A 27,284-nucleotide genomic window follows, 5' to 3' on the forward strand; every position below is an offset into this window, starting at 1 on the left:
TCTAGCGTTCTGCCTGTATTGGTGTTTACACGTGGGTGTCATCTACTTCTGAAGTGACGCTATGAAACACTCAGGATAAATATTCCTGTTGAGAACCTCCTCTTGTCTCCCTCGGAAAACCAGAGTCTGATTTACGGGAACACTGGCTGAAGCCATCTGGAGCCAGCACTTCCTGCTCAGAGCAGAGCGGGAACTCTTTGGGAACCAACTCTGGTTTTCTGAATCTCCACTCAGAACGAGTTTAGAGCTACCTCAAACCTACTCTAAACTCCTGTGGTTGGTTTCGGCGTTCAAGAGACCACCACCCTTAAAGTGACAATCCCCTAGTCACCTTTCCTCCCGCAGGCCGCCTTGTCATCTAGTCCACCGAGGGCCATGAGGAGAAAGGGGCTGAAGGCAGCTCTCCTCAAGGATGCACCACACCAAGCACTCATGGGGAGGGGCGGGGATGTCTCTTCCCTTTACGCTGCCTAAGTGACACAAACGCAGCTGAGTGAAGTATAGGCTCTGTCTCTATCCGCTGAAGGAAGTCCTTAGAAGAAGGACTCCATTGAGAAGCCCATTTGAAGAAGAAGATCTCCAAATTACAGGTCCTCCATTGGTCCTGGGAAGCGTAATCTTGCCCAAGGCTGAAGGCAACTGGGCTGCTTTCTGTGTCTGGCTGGCGTCCTGTTTACTGCCTTTACCGAGGGAGTATTTTGCTCGGTTGCTCTCAGTGGCTCAGCCAGGCACGCACAGGTCTGGGCGAGAGCAGAGGTTTGGGTCTGCTCGCACCTTATGCACAGGAGCAGTCCAAAGGCAGAATTGCCTGTCCTGTGCTCCAGAAAAACGGCCATTTGGCTGACTCGTTCCAGATGGAGCTGACAGGGCTGGCAGCGAGCAGAAAAAACAAGCCACGCACACCTGTTTAGGCATGAACACCGAGATGATTTAGTCAGCCAACATGCAATCCCACTTCTCAGGGGTCTCTGTTCAGAGCAGAAGTACGCTGCGCGGGAGTGGGGTTTGTGGGATAGAAAATCAGGTCACTCATTTAGCTTTAGCGCTACATTTGTGCACTGGTATTTGCACAGAGGCATTTTAAGATGCTGAGGGCTCGGTGATGTCCTAGAAAGGTACAGGTTACAGAAATAAAATGCTGAAAAACTGCACATGCGAATGCTAGCTCGGCAGTGGCCTTGCGCCGTTTTGGTCACATTGATCCCCAGCGTGCCGCTAGGAGCAAGTATGACATTTCTCCCGACTGGGTATTCGTAAGAAAAAGAAAGGGAAAGCGGCATCTTTCCCTTCCAAAATGAGATACAAACTGAACTGGCTGCTCAGGGGTGTATCAGAAGAGGGCATCAGAGGCCGAGGGAAGGTTTCCCCACCTGCATAACGCCACCACGATAAAAGGCCCCTGATAAAATGGAAAGCTGGCGTTTTGTAGGCTCTGCCTCAGCCTGGCATCACGTCCTTCCTGCTTCCCGCCGCCTGCTCCACAGTGAATGCGGCGGGCATCAGCCCTTGGGGAGAGGGTGTTTCCACTCCTCCCAGCAGCAGGCAGCGGCTGCAGGCTCTCATCCCAGGTAGGAGGCAGGGAAGCCGAAGTCTCCCTCCGCATACGACCCCCATCCACCTGCAAGGCAGTGCCGCCCTGTGGGTAAGCCTGACACTGTTGAGCCATCCTTCTGATTTTAGGAGGAGAAACATGCCCTTCTGGTTCAGTCCCGTCCCGCTGTCGTTCGAGAGCTGCCACAAGCACATGGCCAACACGCACCCTAAAACGGTGGCTGAGCACCTACAGCAGGCAGAAAGCGGATGCAGGGAAACAGCCGACGCTGTTAGAATATTGCTGCCGGAGGGCAGAAAAGCAATCTGCCTGATTGCCTGGTGAAGATGCGTCCCTAAATAAGATGGGAAACCTGAAATGCCAGAAACCCGGCGCCGGGCAGCACGCAGGCCCAGCGGCGGGGCAGGAGGGGAGGCGGCGGGAGGCGTGAGTGGGAGGAAGGGGGGGCAGCGGAGGGAGGAACAGCGCAACGGGGGCCTCTATGACGCCATAAGCCATGCCTCCGCCCCCAGCACTGCGGGGCCAGCCGGCGTCGGGGCAGGAGGAGGACGCGGGCAGCTGGGCAAAGCAGCCGAGGGGAGACCTCCGGCAGCACAGCGGGCCCAGGCTCTTACAGGCGCCACTCACGGCGTGATGTCGGCCATGTGGGCTTGTCTGGTTTTGTGTGGTGAGTAGGAAACATCTCTCCTTCAAGCCAGGTTGTGAGAAAGGGCAGCTGACCCGGCTGCTTTTTACCCCTCCCCATTAGCCCCTCGGCTTTGGCAATTTGGAGGCGAGAGGCAGAGAGGGGAGCGCCCTCGAATGCCTCGGGTGCCAAGATCTCGGCTGCTTCAAATGTTGCCCGTCTTCACCCATTGGAGCTGATGTTTTATTCGTCAAGAAGGGACAGAGAGAAGAGGCCTAGGAGCCAGGGAGGAGGACTCGGAGCTGGATGCAGCGGGCAGAGGCTGGAGCAGAGGGGGAGACTGGAAAGGCGAGGATAGGGACAGCTGGGCACGTAAAGCAGACACGAGCACGCAGGCAGAGACCTGGACTTGACCTGCAAGGCCAGAAGGGAAGAGCTGGCCAGCTGACGTGACAGGGGAGGCAGGAGAAAGAGGGCTGAGAGGGGACCTTGCTTAAAGACAAGCAGAAAGGGATAGAGCAGGAAGGAATGGATAGAGAGGCCAGGCTGCTGCAGTCACATCCCAGCAGGAGAACGGGGAGGCGTCCTGTAACCCCCCCCTCCACTCTCCTTGTTCCCCTGCTTTCTGCAAACCCCCACACAGTCACCTGGCCAAGTGCTGTGCTCTCCTCTCCTACTGCCTCACCGAGTGCTTGATAACCCCCACTGTCCTCTCGGGGAGAACGTTCCCAGTTTTTGTTTGGTCCTGCTGCATCTACGGACACACAGGTGCCAACAACATGGCACGGGTGTTAGTGAGATATAGGCCATGAGGAAGTTTCTCAGTTTCAGCCATGTACTGTCCCCAAAATACTACAACCCCTTTCAACATGGGCAGAGCACGTTTTCCCCATATCTACACCTCCCATCTGGAGCCTGTTCCTGCATTTCCCACGTGCTGGATCCTGCACCCAGAGAAGGCCACAGAGATCTGCGTCCAGCCCTCCAGCTCCTCGGAGGGTGCCACGCTTAGCACTTTTCCTTCTCCTTCTGACCCCCTGCGTTCTCTCTTTCACCAGTGCTCTTGGCTTGGGGCTGCACAGCCCGCCCTTTGGGCGAGAAGGCGCAGCAGCCAGGAACGCCACTCTCCAAGGAGGAGTACCGCCAGTTCTTCAGGTCCCTCCGGACTGCCCGCCGCGCCAGCGCTGCCTGCCTCCTCCGTGAGCTGTACGGCTGCCAGAATCCCCTGGTCCGGAGACTGGACGAGTACGAAAACCACGGAGTCATCCCTGAGGGTAAAGCTGATGACCGTGACTCCCCCGGGCAGGCAGATGGATGGGGGGTCCTGCACAGCTAGCCCCGGACCTGATCGCTGGGAGGGGACAGAGACTCAGGAGCTGCCAGGGGAGAGGCGTGGGTAGCGATCCTGCAGTGAGGAGAAGACATCTGCTCCGGAGTATCCTCTCCCCCGCCTTGATTGCATCCAAATGTGTCCCTGGGATGAGCCTCCTCTCGCACCTTGGGTCATGCAGATGACCAAGAAGCGCTGGAGTTTCTCATGGAGGTTCAGGGAGGCACCCAAATGGCCTGGGGGTTTTTGTGGAGGGACGTCATTCGACAGCGTGCTTATTGCTGAGGGCTGGTGGGACCCCAGCACTGGAGTTTATCACTGAGTCTGTGTCTTTGCTTGCCTCTTTCTAGGGCCCGTATGCTCCGAACAGCGAGGAAATTCTTTCTTCCCCGACTTCTGCACCTTTGCTTTTTATCGCTGTACTCGGAGAAGGTATTACGTTAAGGTGAGTTGTTTAGCTGTTTCCTGAAGACCGTGGTGTGCTCTGGCCAAGTAACAGGCAAAAGGGAGAGCCCTGAAAATGGGGAAGTGGGAAAACAGGAGGCTGAAAGACAGGGAAGATAGAGGAGAGCCGCGGGCAGCCCCCCTTCCAGGGGCACTCACAGCAAGGTGAGTAACTTACACAGGTGGCGCCCGCAGCCACCTCCCTGCCAGGTGCAGGACCTTGCGGAAGGTATTCTTCAAGACAACAAACCTTTGAGGACCACCTCAGCCCTTATCTCCAGCTCTCACTGCCAACTGAGACAATCTAGGTTACTGCAGGAGAAAGGGTGATCCACGCAGGTGAGAGGAGAAGGAATGTAAAGAGAAAGATGACTGGGAGTCACAAGAAGAGACTTACGGGCAGACTTGACAGGGAGAGGAGAAGAAGGTTTCTTTCCTTTCTTGGGCTCATGTTTGTAGGGAGTGGGAAAGCCGGGATTGTGCCGGGAGCGCTAAGCCCACAGAACAGGGGAGGGGCCAGGGGCCTGCTCCTGAAGCCCACCGCCTCTACAGATGTGTGTTTTCTCCTCCACAGAGGACTGCATGCCCAGGACAGACCCCAGCCAAGCTCAGCAGCACACGACCCTTCAACGCCACGGCCATGAGCAGCGATGCCCTGCTGTCTGGCATCTTCAGACCCCAGAGCCTTTTCCCCTCATCTCCCACAACTGCCCAGCCAGGCCGCCCCGGCCCTGACACAGAAGGAGCTGGGATCCCCACCTCCTCAGCTGAGGGCACGCCACAGTTGAGGAGCGGGCAACTGAATCCTTCTGACCCACATGCCACACAGGTGGCAGACAGTGGCCAGCAGCAAGGACAGTTGCCCACCGCTGACATCCAGGATCTCCTCCTAAGGCTGCAAGATACCCACGTGCAGAGTTTACTGAAGGCACTTCAGCGGTTGTTGACCACGGGGAAGGCGGTGGGGGAGGAAGAACTGCGTGCTGCCGTCCAGAAGGTGCTGGTGGCCCTGAACAGCGCAAGTGCCTCTTAGCCAACAACTGGCAATGATACAGGGCCCAGAAGAGAGAACTGAGACACGGGTACTGAAGGGCTACTGTCCTCTCCCACAGAAACTGTTCACCCGGTGTCGTTTCATCTGGGAGACGGCTCTTCTTGAACAATGCAGGATGGAAAAAGAACTGCTGTTTCCTGCTCGGGGCTGGGCCACCACGACTACCTCTCTGTCCTGGGCAGAGAGACGGGGTTTCTTGTCTCATCCCATGAACGTCTTGGGAGAATGCTGTCCTTTCTTCTTATAAATATAGGTGCTTCTGCTCAGAACCATTAAGGCAAGACTCTTCTTTGGAAGTGTGTGTGCGAATATACATACATATATAGGCAAGGGGTGCGCTCTCAATGCCAGAAGACCTCACCCTGCGAGGGAACTGCTGATCTAGCGTTCTGCCTGTATTGGTGTTTACACGTGGGTGTCATCTACTTCTGAAGTGACGCTATGAAACACTCAGGATAAATATTCCTGTTGAGAACCTCCTCTTGTCTCCCTCGGAAAACCAGAGTCTGATTTACGGGAACACTGGCTGAAGCCATCTGGAGCCAGCACTTCCTGCTCAGAGCAGAGCGGGAACTCTTTGGGAACCAACTCTGGTTTTCTGAATCTCCACTCAGAACGAGTTTAGAGCTACCTCAAACCTACTCTAAACTCCTGTGGTTGGTTTTGGCGTTCAAGAGACCACCACCCTTAAAGTGACAATCCCCTAGTCACCTTTCCTCCCGCAGGCCGCCTTGTCATCTAGTCCACCGAGGGCCATGAGGAGAAAGGGGCTGAAGGCAGCTCTCCTCAAGGATGCACCACACCAAGCACTCATGGGGAGGGGCGGGGATGTCTCTTCCCTTTACGCTGCCTAAGTGACACAAACGCAGCTGAGTGAAGTATAGGCTCTGTCTCTATCCGCTGAAGGAAGTCCTTAGAAGAAGGACTCCATTGAGAAGCCCATTTGAAGAAGAAGATCTCCAAATTACAGGTCCTCCATTGGTCCTGGGAAGCGTAATCTTGCCCAAGGCTGAAGGCAACTGGGCTGCTTTCTGTGTCTGGCTGGCGTCCTGTTTACTGCCTTTACCGAGGGAGTATTTTGCTCGGTTGCTCTCAGTGGCTCAGCCAGGCACGCACAGGTCTGGGCGAGAGCAGAGGTTTGGGTCTGCTCGCACCTTATGCACAGGAGCAGTCCAAAGGCAGAATTGCCTGTCCTGTGCTCCAGAAAAACGGCCATTTGGCTGACTCGTTCCAGATGGAGCTGACAGGGCTGGCAGCGAGCAGAAAAAACAAGCCACGCACACCTGTTTAGGCATGAACACCGAGATGATTTAGTCAGCCAACATGCAATCCCACTTCTCAGGGGTCTCTGTTCAGAGCAGAAGTACGCTGCGCGGGAGTGGGGTTTGTGGGATAGAAAATCAGGTCACTCATTTAGCTTTAGCGCTACATTTGTGCACTGGTATTTGCACAGAGGCATTTTAAGATGCTGAGGGCTCGGTGATGTCCTAGAAAGGTACAGGTTACAGAAATAAAATGCTGAAAAACTGCACATGCGAATGCTAGCTCGGCAGTGGCCTTGCGCCGTTTTGGTCACATTGATCCCCAGCGTGCCGCTAGGAGCAAGTATGACATTTCTCCCGACTGGGTATTCGTAAGAAAAAGAAAGGGAAAGCGGCATCTTTCCCTTCCAAAATGAGATACAAACTGAACTGGCTGCTCAGGGGTGTATCAGAAGAGGGCATCAGAGGCCGAGGGAAGGTTTCCCCACCTGCATAACGCCACCACGATAAAAGGCCCCTGATAAAATGGAAAGCTGGCGTTTTGTAGGCTCTGCCTCAGCCTGGCATCACGTCCTTCCTGCTTCCCGCCGCCTGCTCCACAGTGAATGCGGCGGGCATCAGCCCTTGGGGAGAGGGTGTTTCCACTCCTCCCAGCAGCAGGCAGCGGCTGCAGGCTCTCATCCCAGGTAGGAGGCAGGGAAGCCGAAGTCTCCCTCCGCATACGACCCCCATCCACCTGCAAGGCAGTGCCGCCCTGTGGGTAAGCCTGACACTGTTGAGCCATCCTTCTGATTTTAGGAGGAGAAACATGCCCTTCTGGTTCAGTCCCGTCCCGCTGTCGTTCGAGAGCTGCCACAAGCACATGGCCAACACGCACCCTAAAACGGTGGCTGAGCACCTACAGCAGGCAGAAAGCGGATGCAGGGAAACAGCCGACGCTGTTAGAATATTGCTGCCGGAGGGCAGAAAAGCAATCTGCCTGATTGCCTGGTGAAGATGCGTCCCTAAATAAGATGGGAAACCTGAAATGCCAGAAACCCGGCGCCGGGCAGCACGCAGGCCCAGCGGCGGGGCAGGAGGGGAGGCGGCGGGAGGCGTGAGTGGGAGGAAGGGGGGGCAGCGGAGGGAGGAACAGCGCAACGGGGGCCTCTATGACGCCATAAGCCATGCCTCCGCCCCCAGCACTGCGGGGCCAGCCGGCGTCGGGGCAGGAGGAGGACGCGGGCAGCTGGGCAAAGCAGCCGAGGGGAGACCTCCGGCAGCACAGCGGGCCCAGGCTCTTACAGGCGCCACTCACGGCGTGATGTCGGCCATGTGGGCTTGTCTGGTTTTGTGTGGTGAGTAGGAAACATCTCTCCTTCAAGCCAGGTTGTGAGAAAGGGCAGCTGACCCGGCTGCTTTTTACCCCTCCCCATTAGCCCCTCGGCTTTGGCAATTTGGAGGCGAGAGGCAGAGAGGGGAGCGCCCTCGAATGCCTCGGGTGCCAAGATCTCGGCTGCTTCAAATGTTGCCCGTCTTCACCCATTGGAGCTGATGTTTTATTCGTCAAGAAGGGACAGAGAGAAGAGGCCTAGGAGCCAGGGAGGAGGACTCGGAGCTGGATGCAGCGGGCAGAGGCTGGAGCAGAGGGGGAGACTGGAAAGGCGAGGATAGGGACAGCTGGGCACGTAAAGCAGACACGAGCACGCAGGCAGAGACCTGGACTTGACCTGCAAGGCCAGAAGGGAAGAGCTGGCCAGCTGACGTGACAGGGGAGGCAGGAGAAAGAGGGCTGAGAGGGGACCTTGCTTAAAGACAAGCAGAAAGGGATAGAGCAGGAAGGAATGGATAGAGAGGCCAGGCTGCTGCAGTCACATCCCAGCAGGAGAACGGGGAGGCGTCCTGTAACCCCCCCCTCCACTCTCCTTGTTCCCCTGCTTTCTGCAAACCCCCACACAGTCACCTGGCCAAGTGCTGTGCTCTCCTCTCCTACTGCCTCACCGAGTGCTTGATAACCCCCACTGTCCTCTCGGGGAGAACGTTCCCAGTTTTTGTTTGGTCCTGCTGCATCTACGGACACACAGGTGCCAACAACATGGCACGGGTGTTAGTGAGATATAGGCCATGAGGAAGTTTCTCAGTTTCAGCCATGTACTGTCCCCAAAATACTACAACCCCTTTCAACATGGGCAGAGCACGTTTTCCCCATATCTACACCTCCCATCTGGAGCCTGTTCCTGCATTTCCCACGTGCTGGATCCTGCACCCAGAGAAGGCCACAGAGATCTGCGTCCAGCCCTCCAGCTCCTCGGAGGGTGCCACGCTTAGCACTTTTCCTTCTCCTTCTGACCCCCTGCGTTCTCTCTTTCACCAGTGCTCTTGGCTTGGGGCTGCACAGCCCGCCCTTTGGGCGAGAAGGCGCAGCAGCCAGGAACGCCACTCTCCAAGGAGGAGTACCGCCAGTTCTTCAGGTCCCTCCGGACTGCCCGCCGCGCCAGCGCTGCCTGCCTCCTCCGTGAGCTGTACGGCTGCCAGAATCCCCTGGTCCGGAGACTGGACGAGTACGAAAACCACGGAGTCATCCCTGAGGGTAAAGCTGATGACCGTGACTCCCCCGGGCAGGCAGATGGATGGGGGGTCCTGCACAGCTAGCCCCGGACCTGATCGCTGGGAGGGGACAGAGACTCAGGAGCTGCCAGGGGAGAGGCGTGGGTAGCGATCCTGCAGTGAGGAGAAGACATCTGCTCCGGAGTATCCTCTCCCCCGCCTTGATTGCATCCAAATGTGTCCCTGGGATGAGCCTCCTCTCGCACCTTGGGTCATGCAGATGACCAAGAAGCGCTGGAGTTTCTCATGGAGGTTCAGGGAGGCACCCAAATGGCCTGGGGGTTTTTGTGGAGGGACGTCATTCGACAGCGTGCTTATTGCTGAGGGCTGGTGGGACCCCAGCACTGGAGTTTATCACTGAGTCTGTGTCTTTGCTTGCCTCTTTCTAGGGCCCGTATGCTCCGAACAGCGAGGAAATTCTTTCTTCCCCGACTTCTGCACCTTTGCTTTTTATCGCTGTACTCGGAGAAGGTATTACGTTAAGGTGAGTTGTTTAGCTGTTTCCTGAAGACCGTGGTGTGCTCTGGCCAAGTAACAGGCAAAAGGGAGAGCCCTGAAAATGGGGAAGTGGGAAAACAGGAGGCTGAAAGACAGGGAAGATAGAGGAGAGCCGCGGGCAGCCCCCCTTCCAGGGGCACTCACAGCAAGGTGAGTAACTTACACAGGTGGCGCCCGCAGCCACCTCCCTGCCAGGTGCAGGACCTTGCGGAAGGTATTCTTCAAGACAACAAACCTTTGAGGACCACCTCAGCCCTTATCTCCAGCTCTCACTGCCAACTGAGACAATCTAGGTTACTGCAGGAGAAAGGGTGATCCACGCAGGTGAGAGGAGAAGGAATGTAAAGAGAAAGATGACTGGGAGTCACAAGAAGAGACTTACGGGCAGACTTGACAAGGAGAGGAGAAGAAGGTTTCTTTCCTTTCTTGGGCTCATGTTTGTAGGGAGTGGGAAAGCCGGGATTGTGCCGGGAGCGCTAAGCCCACAGAACAGGGGAGGGGCCAGGGGCCTGCTCCTGAAGCCCACCGCCTCTACAGATGTGTGTTTTCTCCTCCACAGAGGACTGCATGCCCAGGACAGACCCCAGCCAAGCTCAGCAGCACACGACCCTTCAACGCCACGGCCATGAGCAGCGATGCCCTGCTGTCTGGCATCTTCAGACCCCAGAGCCTTTTCCCCTCATCTCCCACAACTGCCCAGCCAGGCCGCCCCGGCCCTGACACAGAAGGAGCTGGGATCCCCACCTCCTCAGCTGAGGGCACGCCACAGTTGAGGAGCGGGCAACTGAATCCTTCTGACCCACATGCCACACAGGTGGCAGACAGTGGCCAGCAGCAAGGACAGTTGCCCACCGCTGACATCCAGGATCTCCTCCTAAGGCTGCAAGATACCCACGTGCAGAGTTTACTGAAGGCACTTCAGCGGTTGTTGACCACGGGGAAGGCGGTGGGGGAGGAAGAACTGCGTGCTGCCGTCCAGAAGGTGCTGGTGGCCCTGAACAGCGCAAGTGCCTCTTAGCCAACAACTGGCAATGATACAGGGCCCAGAAGAGAGAACTGAGACACGGGTACTGAAGGGCTACTGTCCTCTCCCACAGAAACTGTTCACCCGGTGTCGTTTCATCTGGGAGACGGCTCTTCTTGAACAATGCAGGATGGAAAAAGAACTGCTGTTTCCTGCTCGGGGCTGGGCCACCACGACTACCTCTCTGTCCTGGGCAGAGAGACGGGGTTTCTTGTCTCATCCCATGAACGTCTTGGGAGAATGCTGTCCTTTCTTCTTATAAATATAGGTGCTTCTGCTCAGAACCATTAAGGCAAGACTCTTCTTTGGAAGTGTGTGTGCGAATATACATACATATATAGGCAAGGGGTGCGCTCTCAATGCCAGAAGACCTCACCCTGCGAGGGAACTGCTGATCTAGCGTTCTGCCTGTATTGGTGTTTACACGTGGGTGTCATCTACTTCTGAAGTGACGCTATGAAACACTCAGGATAAATATTCCTGTTGAGAACCTCCTCTTGTCTCCCTCGGAAAACCAGAGTCTGATTTACGGGAACACTGGCTGAAGCCATCTGGAGCCAGCACTTCCTGCTCAGAGCAGAGCGGGAACTCTTTGGGAACCAACTCTGGTTTTCTGAATCTCCACTCAGAACGAGTTTAGAGCTACCTCAAACCTACTCTAAACTCCTGTGGTTGGTTTCGGCGTTCAAGAGACCACCACCCTTAAAGTGACAATCCCCTAGTCACCTTTCCTCCCGCAGGCCGCCTTGTCATCTAGTCCACCGAGGGCCATGAGGAGAAAGGGGCTGAAGGCAGCTCTCCTCAAGGATGCACCACACCAAGCACTCATGGGGAGGGGCGGGGATGTCTCTTCCCTTTACGCTGCCTAAGTGACACAAACGCAGCTGAGTGAAGTATAGGCTCTGTCTCTATCCGCTGAAGGAAGTCCTTAGAAGAAGGACTCCATTGAGAAGCCCATTTGAAGAAGAAGATCTCCAAATTACAGGTCCTCCATTGGTCCTGGGAAGCGTAATCTTGCCCAAGGCTGAAGGCAACTGGGCTGCTTTCTGTGTCTGGCTGGCGTCCTGTTTACTGCCTTTACCGAGGGAGTATTTTGCTCGGTTGCTCTCAGTGGCTCAGCCAGGCACGCACAGGTCTGGGCGAGAGCAGAGGTTTGGGTCTGCTCGCACCTTATGCACAGGAGCAGTCCAAAGGCAGAATTGCCTGTCCTGTGCTCCAGAAAAACGGCCATTTGGCTGACTCGTTCCAGATGGAGCTGACAGGGCTGGCAGCGAGCAGAAAAAACAAGCCACGCACACCTGTTTAGGCATGAACACCGAGATGATTTAGTCAGCCAACATGCAATCCCACTTCTCAGGGGTCTCTGTTCAGAGCAGAAGTACGCTGCGCGGGAGTGGGGTTTGTGGGATAGAAAATCAGGTCACTCATTTAGCTTTAGCGCTACATTTGTGCACTGGTATTTGCACAGAGGCATTTTAAGATGCTGAGGGCTCGGTGATGTCCTAGAAAGGTACAGGTTACAGAAATAAAATGCTGAAAAACTGCACATGCGAATGCTAGCTCGGCAGTGGCCTTGCGCCGTTTTGGTCACATTGATCCCCAGCGTGCCGCTAGGAGCAAGTATGACATTTCTCCCGACTGGGTATTCGTAAGAAAAAGAAAGGGAAAGCGGCATCTTTCCCTTCCAAAATGAGATACAAACTGAACTGGCTGCTCAGGGGTGTATCAGAAGAGGGCATCAGAGGCCGAGGGAAGGTTTCCCCACCTGCATAACGCCACCACGATAAAAGGCCCCTGATAAAATGGAAAGCTGGCGTTTTGTAGGCTCTGCCTCAGCCTGGCATCACGTCCTTCCTGCTTCCCGCCGCCTGCTCCACAGTGAATGCGGCGGGCATCAGCCCTTGGGGAGAGGGTGTTTCCACTCCTCCCAGCAGCAGGCAGCGGCTGCAGGCTCTCATCCCAGGTAGGAGGCAGGGAAGCCGAAGTCTCCCTCCGCATACGACCCCCATCCACCTGCAAGGCAGTGCCGCCCTGTGGGTAAGCCTGACACTGTTGAGCCATCCTTCTGATTTTAGGAGGAGAAACATGCCCTTCTGGTTCAGTCCCGTCCCGCTGTCGTTCGAGAGCTGCCACAAGCACATGGCCAACACGCACCCTAAAACGGTGGCTGAGCACCTACAGCAGGCAGAAAGCGGATGCAGGGAAACAGCCGACGCTGTTAGAATATTGCTGCCGGAGGGCAGAAAAGCAATCTGCCTGATTGCCTGGTGAAGATGCGTCCCTAAATAAGATGGGAAACCTGAAATGCCAGAAACCCGGCGCCGGGCAGCACGCAGGCCCAGCGGCGGGGCAGGAGGGGAGGCGGCGGGAGGCGTGAGTGGGAGGAAGGGGGGGCAGCGGAGGGAGGAACAGCGCAACGGGAGCCTCTATGACGCCATAAGCCATGCCTCCGCCCCCAGCACTGCGGGGCCAGCCGGCGTCGGGGCAGGAGGAGGACGCGGGCAGCTGGGCAAAGCAGCCGAGGGGAGACCTCCGGCAGCACAGCGGGCCCAGGCTCTTACAGGCGCCACTCACGGCGTGATGTCGGCCATGTGGGCTTGTCTGGTTTTGTGTGGTGAGTAGGAAACATCTCTCCTTCAAGCCAGGTTGTGAGAAAGGGCAGCTGACCCGGCTGCTTTTTACCCCTCCCCATTAGCCCCTCGGCTTTGGCAATTTGGAGGCGAGAGGCAGAGAGGGGAGCGCCCTCGAATGCCTCGGGTGCCAAGATCTCGGCTGCTTCAAATGTTGCCCGTCTTCACCCATTGGAGCTGATGTTTTATTCGTCAAGAAGGGACAGAGAGAAGAGGCCTAGGAGCCAGGGAGGAGGACTCGGAGCTGGATGCAGCGGGCAGAGGCTGGAGCAGAGGGGGAGACTGGAAAGGCGAGGATAGGGACAGCTGGGCACGTAAAGCAGACACGAGCACGCAGGCAGAGACCTGGACTTGACCTGCAAGGCCAGAAGGGAAGAGCTGGCCAGCTGACGTGACAGGGGAGGCAGGAGAAAGAGGGCTGAGAGGGGACCTTGCTTAAAGACAAGCAGAAAGGGATAGAGCAGGAAGGAATGGATAGAGAGGCCAGGCTGCTGCAGTCACATCCCAGCAGGAGAACGGGGAGGCGTCCTGTAACCCCCCCCTCCGCTCTCCTTGTTCCCCTGCTTTCTGCAAACCCCCACACAGTCACCTGGCCAAGTGCTGTGCTCTCCTCTCCTACTGCCTCACCGAGTGCTTGATAACCCCCACTGTCCTCTCGGGGAGAACGTTCCCAGTTTTTGTTTGGTCCTGCTGCATCTACGGACACACAGGTGCCAACAACATGGCACGGGTGTTAGTGAGATATAGGCCATGAGGAAGTTTCTCAGTTTCAGCCATGTACTGTCCCCAAAATACTACAACCCCTTTCAACATGGGCAGAGCACGTTTTCCCCATATCTACACCTCCCATCTGGAGCCTGTTCCTGCATTTCCCACATGCTGGATCCTGCACCCAGAGAAGGCCACAGAGATCTGCGTTCAGCCCTCCAGCTCCTCGGAGGGTGCCGCGCTTGGCACTTCCTTCTCCTTCTGACCTCCTGCGTTCTCTCTTTCACCAGTGCTCTTGGCTTGGGGCTGCACAGCCCACCCTTTTGGCGAGAAGGCGCAGCAGCCAGGAACGCCACTCTCCAAGCAGGAGTACCGCCAGTTCTTCAGGTCCCTCCGGACTGCCCGCCGCGCCAAAACTGCCTGCCTCCTCCGTGAGCTGTACGGCTGCCAGAATCCCCTGGTCCAGAGACTGGACGAGTATGAAAACCATGGAGTCATCCCTAAGGGTAAAGCTGATGACCGTGACTCCCCCGGGCAGGCAGATGGATGGGGGGTCCTGCACAGCTAGCCCCGGACCTGATCGCTGGGAGGGGACAGAGACTCATGAGCTGCCAGGGGAGAGGCGTGGGTAGCGATCCTGCAGTGAGGAGAAGACATCTGCTCCGGAGTATCCTCCCCCCCCCTTGATTGCATCCAAATGTGTCCCTGGGATGAGCCTCCTCTTGCACCTTGGTTCATGCAGATGACCAAGAAGCGCTGGAGTTTCTCATGGAGGTTCAGGGAGGCACCCAAATGGCCTGGGGGTTTTTGTGGAGGGACGTCATTCGACAGCGCGCTTATTGCTGAGGGCTGGTGGGACCCCAGCACTGGAGTTTATCACTGAGTCTGTGTCTTTGCTTGCCTCTTTCTAGGGCCCGTATGCTCCGAACAGCGAGGAAATTCTTTCTTCCCCGACTTCTGCACCTTTGCTTTTTATCGCTGTACTCGGAGAAGGTATTACGTTAAGGTGAGTTGTTTAGCTGTTTCCTGAAGACCGTGGTGTGCTCTTGCCAAGTAACAGGCAAAAGGGAGAGCCCTGAAAATGGGGAAGTGGGAAAACAGGAGGCTGAAAGACAGGGAAGATAGAGAAGAGCCACGGGCAGCCCCCCTTCCAGCAAGGTGAGTAACTTACACAGGTGGCGCCCGCAGCCACCTCCCTGCCAAATGGAGGACTTTGCGGAAGGTATTCTTCAAGACAACAAACCTTTGAGGACCACCTCAGCCCTTATCTCCAGCTCTCACTGCCAACTAAGTTGAGACAATCTAGGTTACTGCAGGAGAAAGGGTGATCCACGCAGGTCAGAGGAGAAGGAATGTAAAGAGAAAGATGACTGGGAGTCACAAGAAGAGACTTACGGGCAGACTTGACAAGGAGAGGAGAAGAAGGTTTCTTTCCTTTCTTGGGCTCATGTTTGTAGGGAGTGGGAAAGCCGGGATTGTGCCGGGAGCGCTAAGCCCACAGAACAGGGGAGGAGCCAGGGGTCTGCTCCTGAAGGCCACCGCCTCTACAGATGTGTGTTTTCTCCTCCACAGAGGACTGCATGCCCAGGAGAGACCTCAGCCGAGCTCGGCAGCACACAACCCTTCAACGTCATGACCATGAGCAGCGATGCCCTGCTGTCTGGCATCTTCAGACCCCAGAGCCTTTTCCCCTCATCTCCCACAACTGCCCAGCCAGGCCGCCCCGGCCCTGACACAGAAGGAGCTGGGATCCCCACCTCCTCAGCTGAGGGCACACCACAGCTGAGGAGCAGGCAACTGAATCCTTCTGACCCACATGCCACACAGGTGGCAGACAGTGGGCAGCAGCAAGGACAGTTGCCCACCACTGACATCCAGGATCTCCTCCTAAGGCTGCAAGATACCCACGTGCAGAGTTCAGCGCAGACGCTTCAGCGGTTACTGAACATGGGGAAGGCGGTGGAGGAGGAAGAATTGCAGGCTGCCGCCCAAGAGCTTCTGGTCGCCCTGAACAGCGCAAGTGCCTCTTAGCCAACAACCGGCACTGATACAGGGCCCGGAACAGAGAACTGAGCAGCAAAGGAGGATCAGCCATTGTGGCTTTTCTGCGTGGTGTCAAGTCAGAGACGCTGTCTCAGAGACGATGTATGGAAAGATGGAAAACAAGAGAAGGCCTCTTCCTTCCCTGGCCTGAGGCATTGTAAGGTTGACAGTGCTTCCCCGAGGTCAGCGGTGTGGGAAACAAGGGGGAAAACCATCTTTTCCAAGTGCAGGGGAAAACCCAGGCATGTGAAATGGTGTTTCTCGGGGGATTCACAGAGAAAGATGTTATCCTCTTGGAAACAACTGTACTGAAGAGTACCGTCACCCCCTGCAAAAACTGGCTATTCCTGAACAATAAAGATGGAAAAAGAACTCCGTTTTCCTGCTTGGGGTTTTGCAACCACAACTAGCTCTCTGTCCTGGGCAAAGAGATGAGGTTTGTTGTGTCATTCGATGACCTGACCTGAAGGCAGGTCACACGCAGGAAACGTGCAAGCCCGTAACAAGATTGCTTGCTTGTTTTCATGGAGGACTGCCCAGTGCGTGGTCCTTACTGGGTGGGATTCCTAACACAACGCAGGCTGCCCTCGCCTCAGCCTGGCACACCAGCTCCTTCTCTTCTCCCTAGAAAGAGCCCAAAGCTGCCAGATCCCCGCCTGAGGTACCAGCGCTTCCTCTCCTCTCCAGCTGCCTTGGCAGTGACACCTCCCCCAGCCCCAGCAGGGAGCTCTGCCGGGGCATTTCTCACAGCAGCCACCGGCCGCTCGCCGGGAGACCAGCTGCAGGGGCAGGTAAGCCCTCACGGGGGAGGGGATTCGCGGCAGAAAGGCCGGCAAAAAGGCGCTTTGGGGCCCTTTTTCAGGCTGGCAAAAGCGGCGGCTTGAGGGCGGGCTGCTGAGGCGGCGTGGGCGGAGCCAGCACCACCGGCGGCAGCTCTGAACGAGGCGTAACGGCGCCAACGGCCGCTCGCCCAGACCACCCCCCCCACCCCCCCTTTACAACAGAAGCCCCTCGGGAGCGAAGCCACCGAGTAAACAGGCAGCGACTGGGCGTCACCACGGTAAGGGCTCGGCAAACAGAGCGCGGCATTTCGCTTGGGAGGGCTCCGAAAGTCTGCCGTCTCGGCCAGGAGGCGGTGGTAAGCCCTCGGCAGAAGACCATGGCTTCCCTGAGCCCTGCACCCACCAGCTCTGATGCAGCTTCCCAGGCGGAGCTCTCGTGGGAACGCGCTGCCACCCAGGCGTCGGGCTGCAGGGTGTGCAGAGAGCAGCTCCTCCGCTTCGTGATGGAGCTCAGGGAGGAGGCAAGCAGGTCGAGGGCCATCAGGGAAAGCGAGAGGGAGATAGATGCTTGGAGTCGTACCCTGACCCCCATGACAGAAACCCAGCAGGCAGACAGAACCCCTGCTACAGAGACCTCCCTGTCCTCTTTCTGTCCGACTGAATGTGGTGATTTGGAGGATGGGGGGGCAATGGCAAAAAGTTCCTGCCTGCCTCAACAGGTGTGGCAGGTGCGTCTGCCCACTGCCCACCCCACCTTCCCAGGTGCCCTTGCATAACAGGTATGATCTTCTGCACGGGGAACCAAGTAAGAGCACAGAGGACAGCTCACCTAGCTTGGAGATGTCACCGAGGCTGAGACACCTCTGATCAAAACATCCGAGACAAAGACAGACGGACGGGTCCTTGTTGCAGGGGACTCGATTCTGAAGGGAGTGGAAGGCCCAAGATGCAGGTCAGACCCGCTACATAAGGAAGTCTGCTGCCTACCTGGGGCCCAGGTTAGGGTTGGAAAGATGAAGCTTCCTTCCATAGTACGGCCCTCAGATTACTATCCCCTTTTGATTTTTCGTGTGAACAAGGTCCTAGGGCAACAAAGAAAGATTTCGGGGCCCTGGGACAACTGATCAAGGGATCAGGAGCGCAAGTTGTGTTCTCCTCTACGCCTCCAGTTGAGGGGAACGACGAGGTAGCAAAGAGGAAGAGCCAGCAGATGAATGCCTGGCTCCAAGGCTGGTGCCACCGGCAGGACTTTGGATTCTTTGATCATGGACTGATCAATGACACCAGGCCTGCTGTCAACAGATGGGAAAAGCGTATCTTATAGGGGGAAGGGGGTCCTAGGACAAGAGTTAGCAGGGCTCAGTGAGAGAGCTTTAAACTAGATTCGAAGGGGGGGCGGGGCTGTATCTGGGCCTGCCAGAGAGGTGCCTGAGGCTTAGTACTCATGGGGCAGCATACTAGTATTTCTGAGAAGCAAAAGGCCTACCACCCCTGGAGGGTAAATCTATATGTCCAACCCCTACCATCCTGTAACTCTGTGTTATTCTGTGTCCAAATGCAGGCTCACGCAGGCAGCCGCCACTGTCTTCCCTGAAATGCCAGAAACCCGGCGCCGGGCAGCACGCAGGCCCAGCGGCGGGGCAGGAGGGGAGGCAGCGGGAGGCGTGAGTGGGAGGAAGGGGGGGCAGCGGAGGGAGGAACAGCGCAACGAAGGCCTCTGACGCCATAAGCCATGCCTCCGCCCCCAGCACTGCGGGGCCAGCCGGCGTCGGGGCAGGAGGAGGACGCGGGCAGCTGGGCAAAGCAGCCGAGGGGAGACCTCCGGCAGCACAGCGGGCCCAGGCTCTTACAGGCGCCACTCACGGTGTGATGTCGGCCATGTGGGCTTGTCTGTTTTGTCTGGTGAGTAGGAAACATCTCTCCTTCAAGCCAGGTTGTGAGAAAGGGCAGCTGACCCGGCTGCTTTTTACCCCTCCCCATTAGCCCCTCGGCTTTGGCAATTTGGAGGCGAGAGGCAGAGAGGGGAGCGCCCTCGAAAGCCTCGGGTGCCAAGATCTCGGCTGCTTCAAATGTTGCCCGTCTTCACCCATTGGAGCTGATGTTTTATTCGTCAAGAAGGGACAGAGAGAAGAGGCCTAGGAGCCAGGGAGGTTGACTCGGGGCTGGATGCAGCGGGCAGAGGCTGGAGCAGAGGGGCAGACTGGAAAGGCAAGGATAGGGACAGCTGGGCACGTAAAGCAGACACGAGCACGCAGGCAGAGACCTGGACTTGACCTGCAAGGCCAGAAGGGAAGAGCTGGCCAGCTGACGTGACAGGGGAGGCAGGAGAAAGAGGGCTGAGAGGGGACCTTGCTTAAAGAGAAGCAGAAAGGGATAGAGCAGGAAGGAATGGATAGAGGCCAGGCTGCTGCAGTCACATCCCAGCAGGAGAACGGGGAGGCGTCCTGTAACCCCCCCCTCCACTCTCCTCGTTCCCCTGCTTTCTGCAAACCCCCACACAGTCACCCGGCCAAGTGCTGTGCTCTCCTCTCCTACTGCCTCACCGAGTGCTTGATAACCCCCACTGTCCTCTCAGGGAGAACGTTCCCAGTTTTTGTTTGGTCCTGCTGCATCTACGGACACACAGGTGCCAACAACATGGCACGGGTGTTAGTGAGATATAGGCCATGAGGAAGTTTCTGAGTTTCAGCCATGTACTGTCCCCAAAATACTACAACCCCTTTCAACATGGGCAGAGCACGTTTCCCCCATATCTACACCTCCCATCTGGAGCCTGTTCCTGCATTTCCCACGTGCTGGATCCTGCACCCAGAGAAGGCCACAGAGATCTGCGTTCAGCCCTCCAGCTCCTCGGAGGGTGCCACGCTTAGCACTTTTCCTTCTCCTTCTGACCCCCTGCGTTCTCTCTTTCACCAGTGCTCTTGGCTTGGGGCTGCACAGCCCGCCCTTTGGGCGAGAAGGCGCAGCAGCCAGGAACGCCACTCTCCAAGGAGGAGTACCGCCAGTTCTTCAGGTCCCTCCGGACTGCCCGCCGCGCCAGCGCTGCCTGCCTCCTCCGTGAGCTGTACGGCTGCCAGAATCCCCTGGTCCAGAGACTGGACGAGTACGAAAACCACGGAGTCATCCCTGAGGGTAAAGCTGATGACCGTGACTCCCCCGGGCAGGCAGATGGATGGGGGGTCCTGCACAGCTAGCCCCGGACCTGATCGCTGGGAGGGGACAGAGACTCATGAGCTGCCAGGGGAGAGGCGTGGGTAGCGATCCTGCAGTGAGGAGAAGACATCTGCTCCGGAGTATCCTCTCCCCCGCCTTGATTGCATCCAAATGTGTCCCTGGGATGAGCCTCCTCTCGCACCTTGGGTCATGCAGATGACCAAGAAGCGCTGGAGTTTCTCATGGAGGTTCAGGGAGGCACCCAAATGGCCTGGGGGGTTTTGTGGAGGGACGTCATTCGACAGCGTGCTTATTGCTGAGGGCTGGTGGGACCCCAGCACTGGAGTTTATCACTGAGTCTGTGTCTTTGCTTGCCTCTTTCTAGGGCCCGTATGCTCCGAACAGCGAGGAAATTCTTTCTTCCCCGACTTCTGCACCTTTGCTTTTTATCGCTGTACTCGGAGAAGGTATTACGTTAAGGTGAGTTGTTTAGCTGTTTCCTGAAGACCGTGGTGTGCTCTGGCCAAGCAACAGGCAAAAGGGAGAGCCCTGAAAATGGGGAAGTGGGAAAACAGGAGGCTGAAAGACAGGGAAGATAGAGGAGAGCCACGGGCAGCCCCCCTTCCAGGGGCACTCACAGCAAGGTGAGTAACTTACACAGGTGGCGCCCGCAGCCACCTCCCTGCCAAATGGAGGACTTTGCGGAAGGTATTCTTCAAGACAACAAACCTTTGAGGACCACCTCAGCCCTTATCTCCAGCTCTCACTGCCAACTAAGTTGAGACAATCTAGGTTACTCCAGGAGAAAGAGTGATCCACGCAGGTCAGAGGAGAAGGAATGTAAAGAGAAAGATGACTGGGAGTCACAAGAAGAGACTTACGGGCAGACTTGACAGGGAGAGGAGAAGAAGGTTTCTTTCCTTTCTTGGGCTCATGTTTGTAGGGAGTGGGAAAGCCGGGATTGTGCCGGGAGCGCTAAGCCCACAGAACAGGGGAGGAGCCAGGGGTCTGCTCCTGAAGGCCACCGCCTCTACAGATGTGTGTTTTCTCCTCCACAGAGGACTGCATGCCCAGGAGAGACCTCAGCCGAGCTCGGCAGCACACAACCCTTCAACGTCATGACCATGAGCAGCGATGCCCTGCTGTCTGGCATCTTCAGACCCCAGAGCCTTTTCCCCTCATCTCCCACAACTGCCCAGCCAGGCCGCCCCGGCCCTGACACAGAAGGAGCTGGGATCCCCACCTCCTCAGCTGAGGGCACACCACAGCTGAGGAGCGGGCAACTGAATCCTTCTGACCCACATGCCACACAGGTGGCAGACAGTGGGCAGCAGCAAGGACAGTTGCCCACCACTGACATCCAGGATCTCCTCCTAAGGCTGCAAGATACCCACGTGCAGAGTTCAGCGCAGACGCTTCAGCGGTTACTGAACATGGGGAAGGCGGTGGAGGAGGAAGAATTGCAGGCTGCCGCCCAAGAGCTTCTGGTCGCCCTGAACAGCGCAAGTGCCTCTTAGCCAACAACCGGCACTGATACAGGGCCCGGAACAGAGAACTGAGCAGCAAAGGAGGATCAGCCATTGTGGCTTTTCTGCGTGGTGTCAAGTCAGAGACGCTGTCTCAGAGACGATGTATGGGAAGATGGAAAACAAGAGAAGGCCTCTTCCTTCCCTGGCCTGAGGCATTGTAAGGTTGACAGTGCTTCCCCAGGTCAGCGGTGTGGGAAACAAGGGGGAAAACCATCTTTTCCAAGTGCAGGGGAAAACCCAGGCATGTGAAATGGTGTTTCTCGGGGGATTCACAGAGAAAGATGTTATCCTCTTGGAAACAACTGTATTGAAGAGTACCGTCACCCCCTGCAAAAACTGGCTATTCCTGAACAATAAAAGATGGAAAAAGAACTCCGTTTTACTGCTTGGGGTTTTGCGACCACAACTAGCTCTCTGTCCTGGGCAAAGAGATGAGGTTTGTTGTGTCATTCGATGACCTGACCTGAAGGCAGGTCACACGCAGGAAACGTGCAAGCCCGTAACAAGATTGCTTGCTTGTTTTCATGGAGGACTGCCCAGTGCGTGGTCCTTACTGGGTGGGATTCCTAACACAACGCAGGCTGCCCTCGCCTCAGCCTGGCACACCAGCTCCTTCTCTTCTCCCTAGAAAGAGCCCAAAGCTGCCAGATCCCCGCCTGAGGCACCAGCGCTTCCTCTCCCCTCCAGCTGCCTTGGCAGTGACACCTCCCCCAGCCCCAGCAGGGAGCTCTGCCAGGGCATTTCTCACAGCAGCCTTGCTTGCCATCGCCGCCCTCAGGTCCTGGCTGGCAGCCCACCTGTGGGTTGGTACACACGTGGGGTTGCCAGATTTGGTCTCAGCGAGCCAAACGCTACACATTTCTTCATCGGTTTGCTCCGGTCGGGCCCTCCACGATGCAACGGGCTCCGGGCCGCCCTCCCAGCGGGGCGGTGGGGGCGGTGGGGGCAGCGGGGGCTGAATTCCGCGGAAAGTCGCTCACCCCCGCAGCGACCGCCCGCTCCTTTCCGGCCGTGCCCGCGCTCAACGCGCCGCTCGGGCGCGGTCCCCCGCCACCTGCCCGGCCCGCCGGCCCGACCGAGAGCCGCAGCCCCGCCGGGTCCCCGCCCGCCCAGCTCTCCCGGCCAGGCCTCCCCGGGCGCCTCGATAATGTCGTTTCTCACCGCGACGGCCGACTCGGGAGAGCCCCCGCGCTCCCGGCCCGTTACTTCGCTGGGCTCCGCTCTCCCGGCCCGGCCCGGCCCGTCTCGACCACCCCCGCCCCAGCGCCGCCCCGCTTTTGTTGCGGCGGGCGCGGCTGAGCCGCGCTTCCCCCGGAAGACTTACCGGGGCCGGGACCATGTGCGCGGCGACGGAGCCGAATCCGAGGCGAGGGCAGCGGCGGCGGTGGTGCCGAGGGGAGGCGGGCGGCGGGGGGCGGCGGCGGGGCCGGGCCGGGCGGCGGCGCTGCGGGGCCGCTGTGCGAGGGGCCGCTGTGCGAGGGGCGGCGCGGCAGGCTCCGCTCGGCTCCGCTCGCTGGTGTTAACCCTTGTCTGTGCCGGGCGCGGCCCCACCGCCTCCGTCGGGGCTGGGGAGGGGGATGTCTTCGGGGCGGCGGGGCGCTGCCCCGAGCTCGGTGCAGGGTAGACCCCGGGAGGGAGGCTTCCACTCGCCGCGATGCGAGAGGGCGGCCGGTGATCGGAGATCCGCCTCCGGGGGGCTGCGGGGCCCGGACAGGTCAGCCGGGTCATTGTCACCTTCGGTGCCCCGGGGTCATCCCGGGAGGACCAGGCCAGGCCCGCGAAGAGAAGCGGCTGGGCACGGGTGAAAGAGGGGCCGTGGCGCGGGTTTGCACCCTGTTAGGTACGAGGGGCTCTCCAGAGGCGAGAGCATCACCAGCTCCCGTGCTGGAAGAGCTCAGGTCACATCTCATACCTGTCCAGACATACAGTAGTCAACAACAAGACAAAAGCCCCAGAGAACCATGCCCTCTGAATTTTCAGTTCTCTTTGTCCGTGTTTTCACCGCACTGGCTAGGTTTTACCGTGCCTTCAGGCCCTGGCAGGTAGGGAAGGACCAATGCTAAAACTAAAGCCTAGGGCTGCTTTCTGTCACAAAGTCTTGGTGACAGGATGGTATTTTCTGCTTTGGGACATTTTCCTTCAGGTGCATGGAGGCTTCACTCTGCTACTGTGCCTAAAGGCTTTCTGAGATGGTGCTCCCCACAGCATCTTTTGCTGTTTGAGTACAGCATAATACATCCCAGGGCATGTGTGCATGTGGCTTACGCCGTAGGAAAGGGTCCATCCACCCCAGGCAAAATTTAACTCTTACTGTACATCCTGCATGTACTGCTGATGCTGCTGATGCAGAGGCATTTAGCCAAGTATTTTTCCCCAGGGGAATGCAGGAATGGCTGTTCCCCTTGAATGGACTACAGCAGTAAGTAAGGGGCTGAGCTATGTGGCAACGAGTTTCTAGCAATGACTGAAATATTTTCTATGGGCTTCTGAGAAGAATGGCGGGAAAGTGTTTACCAAGCCCTCCACACATGCGGCATTTTTCAAGGGGCAACTGACTTCCCAGTGGCCTATGAATGTTTGCTGACTATTGCAGAAGTCTCCTGATCTTGGGAGACAGAAAAGCACAAGCAGAGCAGAACAACAACGTGGCCTATAGTTGATTTCAAGAACATTAACTTTATGATTCAGGAACTTGGGAAATACTGGGCTGTTTCATTATTTCTAGTTGCCATCATCAACACTGAAGAGGAGGCTCGTCTCCACCTTAACAAGAGCTCAAACCTCTTCTGTTCCTACCTGTGGACAGCAAATTTTCCAAAGGCAGAGAGAGCAGGGTTATACCTAAAAACAAAGTCTGCCCTGAGTAGTGCAGTTGCTGACTGCAAAGGTATTAGACAGACACGGAGCTTGAGCAAATCTTCCCTTTGCAGAGGGAAGGACTTTGCACAGATTGCACATTCTTTCTCATGAGTGCTGCCCCAGCTCCCTCCACCTTTCTTTTGAAGAAGGCACTCTCCCTTGTAGGATAGGCAAGTAAAATTGATACCACTGGTAGCAAAACCCAAACCAGTTGTGGAAAAAGTCCAGCTACTGGAGCATAGGTCCAAATAGTGAGAGGTGAAGGAGGACAGAGGAGGCATTTCTGATGGGTGGGCAGAGCAAAATCTCCTCTGAATTTTATTGTAGAGTGCTGCAAAAGGCCATGTGCAGCACAGCTCTGATAACAAACTCGAAGGCACTTGGGAAAAATCTGTTTCAACAACAGTTTGTATCAAAAGCAAATTATGAAAGAGCTAAATTGTCACTTATTACTTTGTGCTAATCAATATTCCACAGTAAGAGCACTGGTATTATCAGAGTTTGTGATTTATGAGCCCAAGCCCAGTTATCACCTATGGCCTCTGCTGCAATCTTCCACTCTGTCTATGTTTTTGCCTTTCACTGGCATGTTGTTTTCTGCCTCCTGAGAGCATATCTCGGTGAGCATCCTGTACCTGACTGGCTTGCGTCTGAAGTAGAACTGTTAGCTGAGTTTTATGAAGTAGTACCAAGGCATTAGCTAAATGTCCTTGACTAGTTTAAACACCACTCAGAAAACCTCCCTTTTTAAAACTCAAAATGAGGAGCTGATGATCCTACCTTTTACTGTTCACTTATTGCCCCAGTGTGCCCTGTAAACCTGGTTTCATACTAAATCAGCTGCACCACTTTTTTTGGCAGCTGTATCTTCAGCAGCCCAGCATAGTGGGTACCTTCCACAGACTTTATCCATATGACATGAACAACACTGCAGGCATACATGAAAGCAGAAACTGTGAAAATACGAGTCACGCCATACACTAGACCCATGAAACCCCGCCTCTTTCCCCGCAGATGCTGCTGTCTACAAATGAATGTTAAGACCCACGAAACTCACTCCATAATAAAGAAATTTCACCACCCGTTTGGGCAGAGGATGCCTCCACATCTTTCCGACAGCAGTCCCACCTGGGGCACATAACTGCAGGTCCCACTGGAGTTCATGACATCTTTATCTATCTTCTGCTGTTCCATCCCCTGCACAGGTAACAGCTGGTTGCACCAGGCAGAGATTTTCTTCACTGGGGAATCACGAGTAGCTACCATCACACTTTCTCCACGTGCCATTTATGGAACGTTAAGCTTTTGTAGGGGTTTAGTTATCTCTGTTTTCTCTAACTCCTTCCTCTGCGCTGAGACAACTGTGGCCAAAAAGAGTTTGCCATGAGACAACAAAAGATGACTTTTCTGAACCACATTACCTCTCATTCCTGCTACCTTTATCACAAATCAAGTCTTACAATATTTTCTCTGAAACTGAGGGCAAGGGCTATTAATTCACACATCAGTTTTCACTGATTTCCTCTCTGCCTGAAGGTTAGTAGCAACAGCAACTGTGTTACACTATATAGTAATGAAAAAAAAAAAAGGAAACATTGCACATTCAAATTTAAATTTAGAGAAAACTGGAATCAATGTAAAAGGTTAAGAAGCCTTACTTTTCTTCTTCGTGAAAATGGATCAGTCTTCTCAGATCGTATTTCACAGTGTCACCATACAAGTCCTCATCTTCACCATACAAATCCTCACCCTCATTTTCTTTTTCTTTTTAATCTCAGTGGTAATAGGGTCACTATTTTCTAGTTTCCTTGATAGTTAGATCTTTGGTATTCTTACAGGTCTAAAGAGCATATTCCTTCAGTTAAGGACTCAAGTCTTTAAAAAAATTTCTGTATTAAGAGGTGAAAAAGCCCAGCCCAATATATATTAGGAAGGAATACTTAAATAACTCTGAAAACTCAAACGTGAAACCAGAAAAAACAGTACAAAATTCAGCAAGTCCAATTTAATTTTCTTTTTTGCCAATACTCTGAAACAACAGTTTAAGTTTTTCAAAGCAGGCTAAAGCCGAGTCAATTATTCCAGCTCCCTCTGAAATGAACAGTTTTGTGGCTAAAGTTGGCTACAGCTGGCTGGAAATCTTAATTACTTGTTTGCCCATCAGGCATAGCCTTTCAAAGCAAACAAGATCTGACTTTGTAATTACAGCTATGTCACTTGAGAGCTTTTCAGAAAACCAAGAGATACATGGATGAAGCCACAAGGAACTGGTTTCTTTGCAGGTAATTTTCAAACAAAGCATTAAAACATTTTGAAATATACAGTAAAGAGTCTCCCAAAGACCTTACTTTGCTCCTAAAGCAATGCTTTGAAGACTGGGAGAAAGTCAGGTTTATTTTTCCATAATCTTAAAATAAACAAGCTTGTTTTTCCTAACTTCCATTTGTGTAGCTGAGGAATCTCATTACTTTCACAAGTAATAGGACAGTAAATCTCTGACTTGTCTATGAGGCATTCATATTCTGCCACTCCTGATGACCACAGATCTCTGATTACACAGGTGCCAGCAGCCAACTAGGCAGCAGTTCCTCCTAGTGAACACCTACATGCACGCCTCTGAAGTCATGCAAGTGGGAGAAAATGGTGCTGAAAGGCAACCTGTGAACACAGAAGCAGTAAACCCACAGACCTGTGATTTATGGTCACGTGTAACTGTAAGCTGCAAAATTATTTTTGTTTAATTTTAAGATAAGGATGAAAAGGTGTGAGGCCAAGTCTCAAACGCAAAGGTCCACCTAGTCAAGCATGTTGTCTCTAGCAAGCGGTCAGCAAGCTGTTTGTGGGAGGAATACGACACACACAGGTACATGCTGTAAGTCTTCTAAAGGTGTGGCAGAAGAACATTAAGTGCAAGAGGGCAGTAGGGAAGAGGAAAAAAAAAGTTCTTTTTGAGTATTCACATCTGTGAGGTGCACCTGTCCTAAAAAAGCCTACAAGCAACTGACAAGCATGCAGGGCAGAGTTCCTGAGACCCCACATGGAGGTGCAATGGGTACCTTCAGTGTTGCAACATCACCACTAGAAAGCTAAGGAAAAGAAGCCACAAGGCGGAAGAGGGAGTTGAACACTTTACTGGAGTTTCACATCTAAGATGGCAAAACCCCCTATTTATCCCCCTGTTACTCCGGTACAATGCAGTGGCCAT

The 27,284-nt window shown here is 55.4% G+C and overlaps 4 protein-coding genes across 4 annotated transcripts in view; all 4 read left to right on the forward strand.

The window, feature by feature from the left end:
• The window catches only part of LOC147416324 (uncharacterized), a 5,386-nt gene extending 3,200 nt beyond the window's left edge, over positions 1-2,186 (forward strand). Inside the window, exons 5-6 of the mRNA XM_086461492.1 lie at positions 1,430-1,568; positions 2,065-2,186. Coding sequence (XP_086317618.1) covers positions 1,430-1,568; positions 2,065-2,186 — 261 coding nt within the window. The remainder of the gene's footprint in view (positions 1-1,429; positions 1,569-2,064) is intronic.
• Positions 2,186-7,571, forward strand: LOC147416325 (uncharacterized). Its single transcript, XM_086461499.1, has 6 exons — positions 2,186-2,219; positions 3,236-3,451; positions 3,858-3,952; positions 4,526-4,969; positions 6,815-6,953; positions 7,450-7,571. The coding sequence occupies exons 1-6, from the start codon at positions 2,186-2,188 to the stop codon at positions 7,569-7,571; spliced, it is 1,050 nt and encodes a 349-aa protein (XP_086317625.1).
• LOC147416326 (uncharacterized) lies at positions 7,571-12,956 on the forward strand. The gene is made up of 6 exons (XM_086461511.1): positions 7,571-7,604; positions 8,621-8,836; positions 9,243-9,337; positions 9,911-10,354; positions 12,200-12,338; positions 12,835-12,956. Exons 1-6 carry the CDS (start codon positions 7,571-7,573, stop codon positions 12,954-12,956), a joined length of 1,050 nt encoding a protein of 349 aa, XP_086317637.1.
• LOC147416327 (acrosin-binding protein-like) lies at positions 12,956-15,744 on the forward strand. Its single transcript, XM_086461525.1, has 4 exons — positions 12,956-12,989; positions 14,004-14,219; positions 14,625-14,719; positions 15,286-15,744. Exons 1-4 carry the CDS (start codon positions 12,956-12,958, stop codon positions 15,742-15,744), a joined length of 804 nt encoding a protein of 267 aa, XP_086317651.1.
• The last annotated feature ends 11,540 nt before the right edge of the window (positions 15,745-27,284 follow it).

Source organism: Leptosomus discolor, chromosome 1 (assembly GCF_034619465.1).
Source record: "Leptosomus discolor isolate bLepDis1 chromosome 1, bLepDis1.hap2, whole genome shotgun sequence".
In the NCBI taxonomy this organism is placed as follows: domain Eukaryota; kingdom Metazoa; phylum Chordata; class Aves; order Leptosomiformes; family Leptosomidae; genus Leptosomus; species Leptosomus discolor.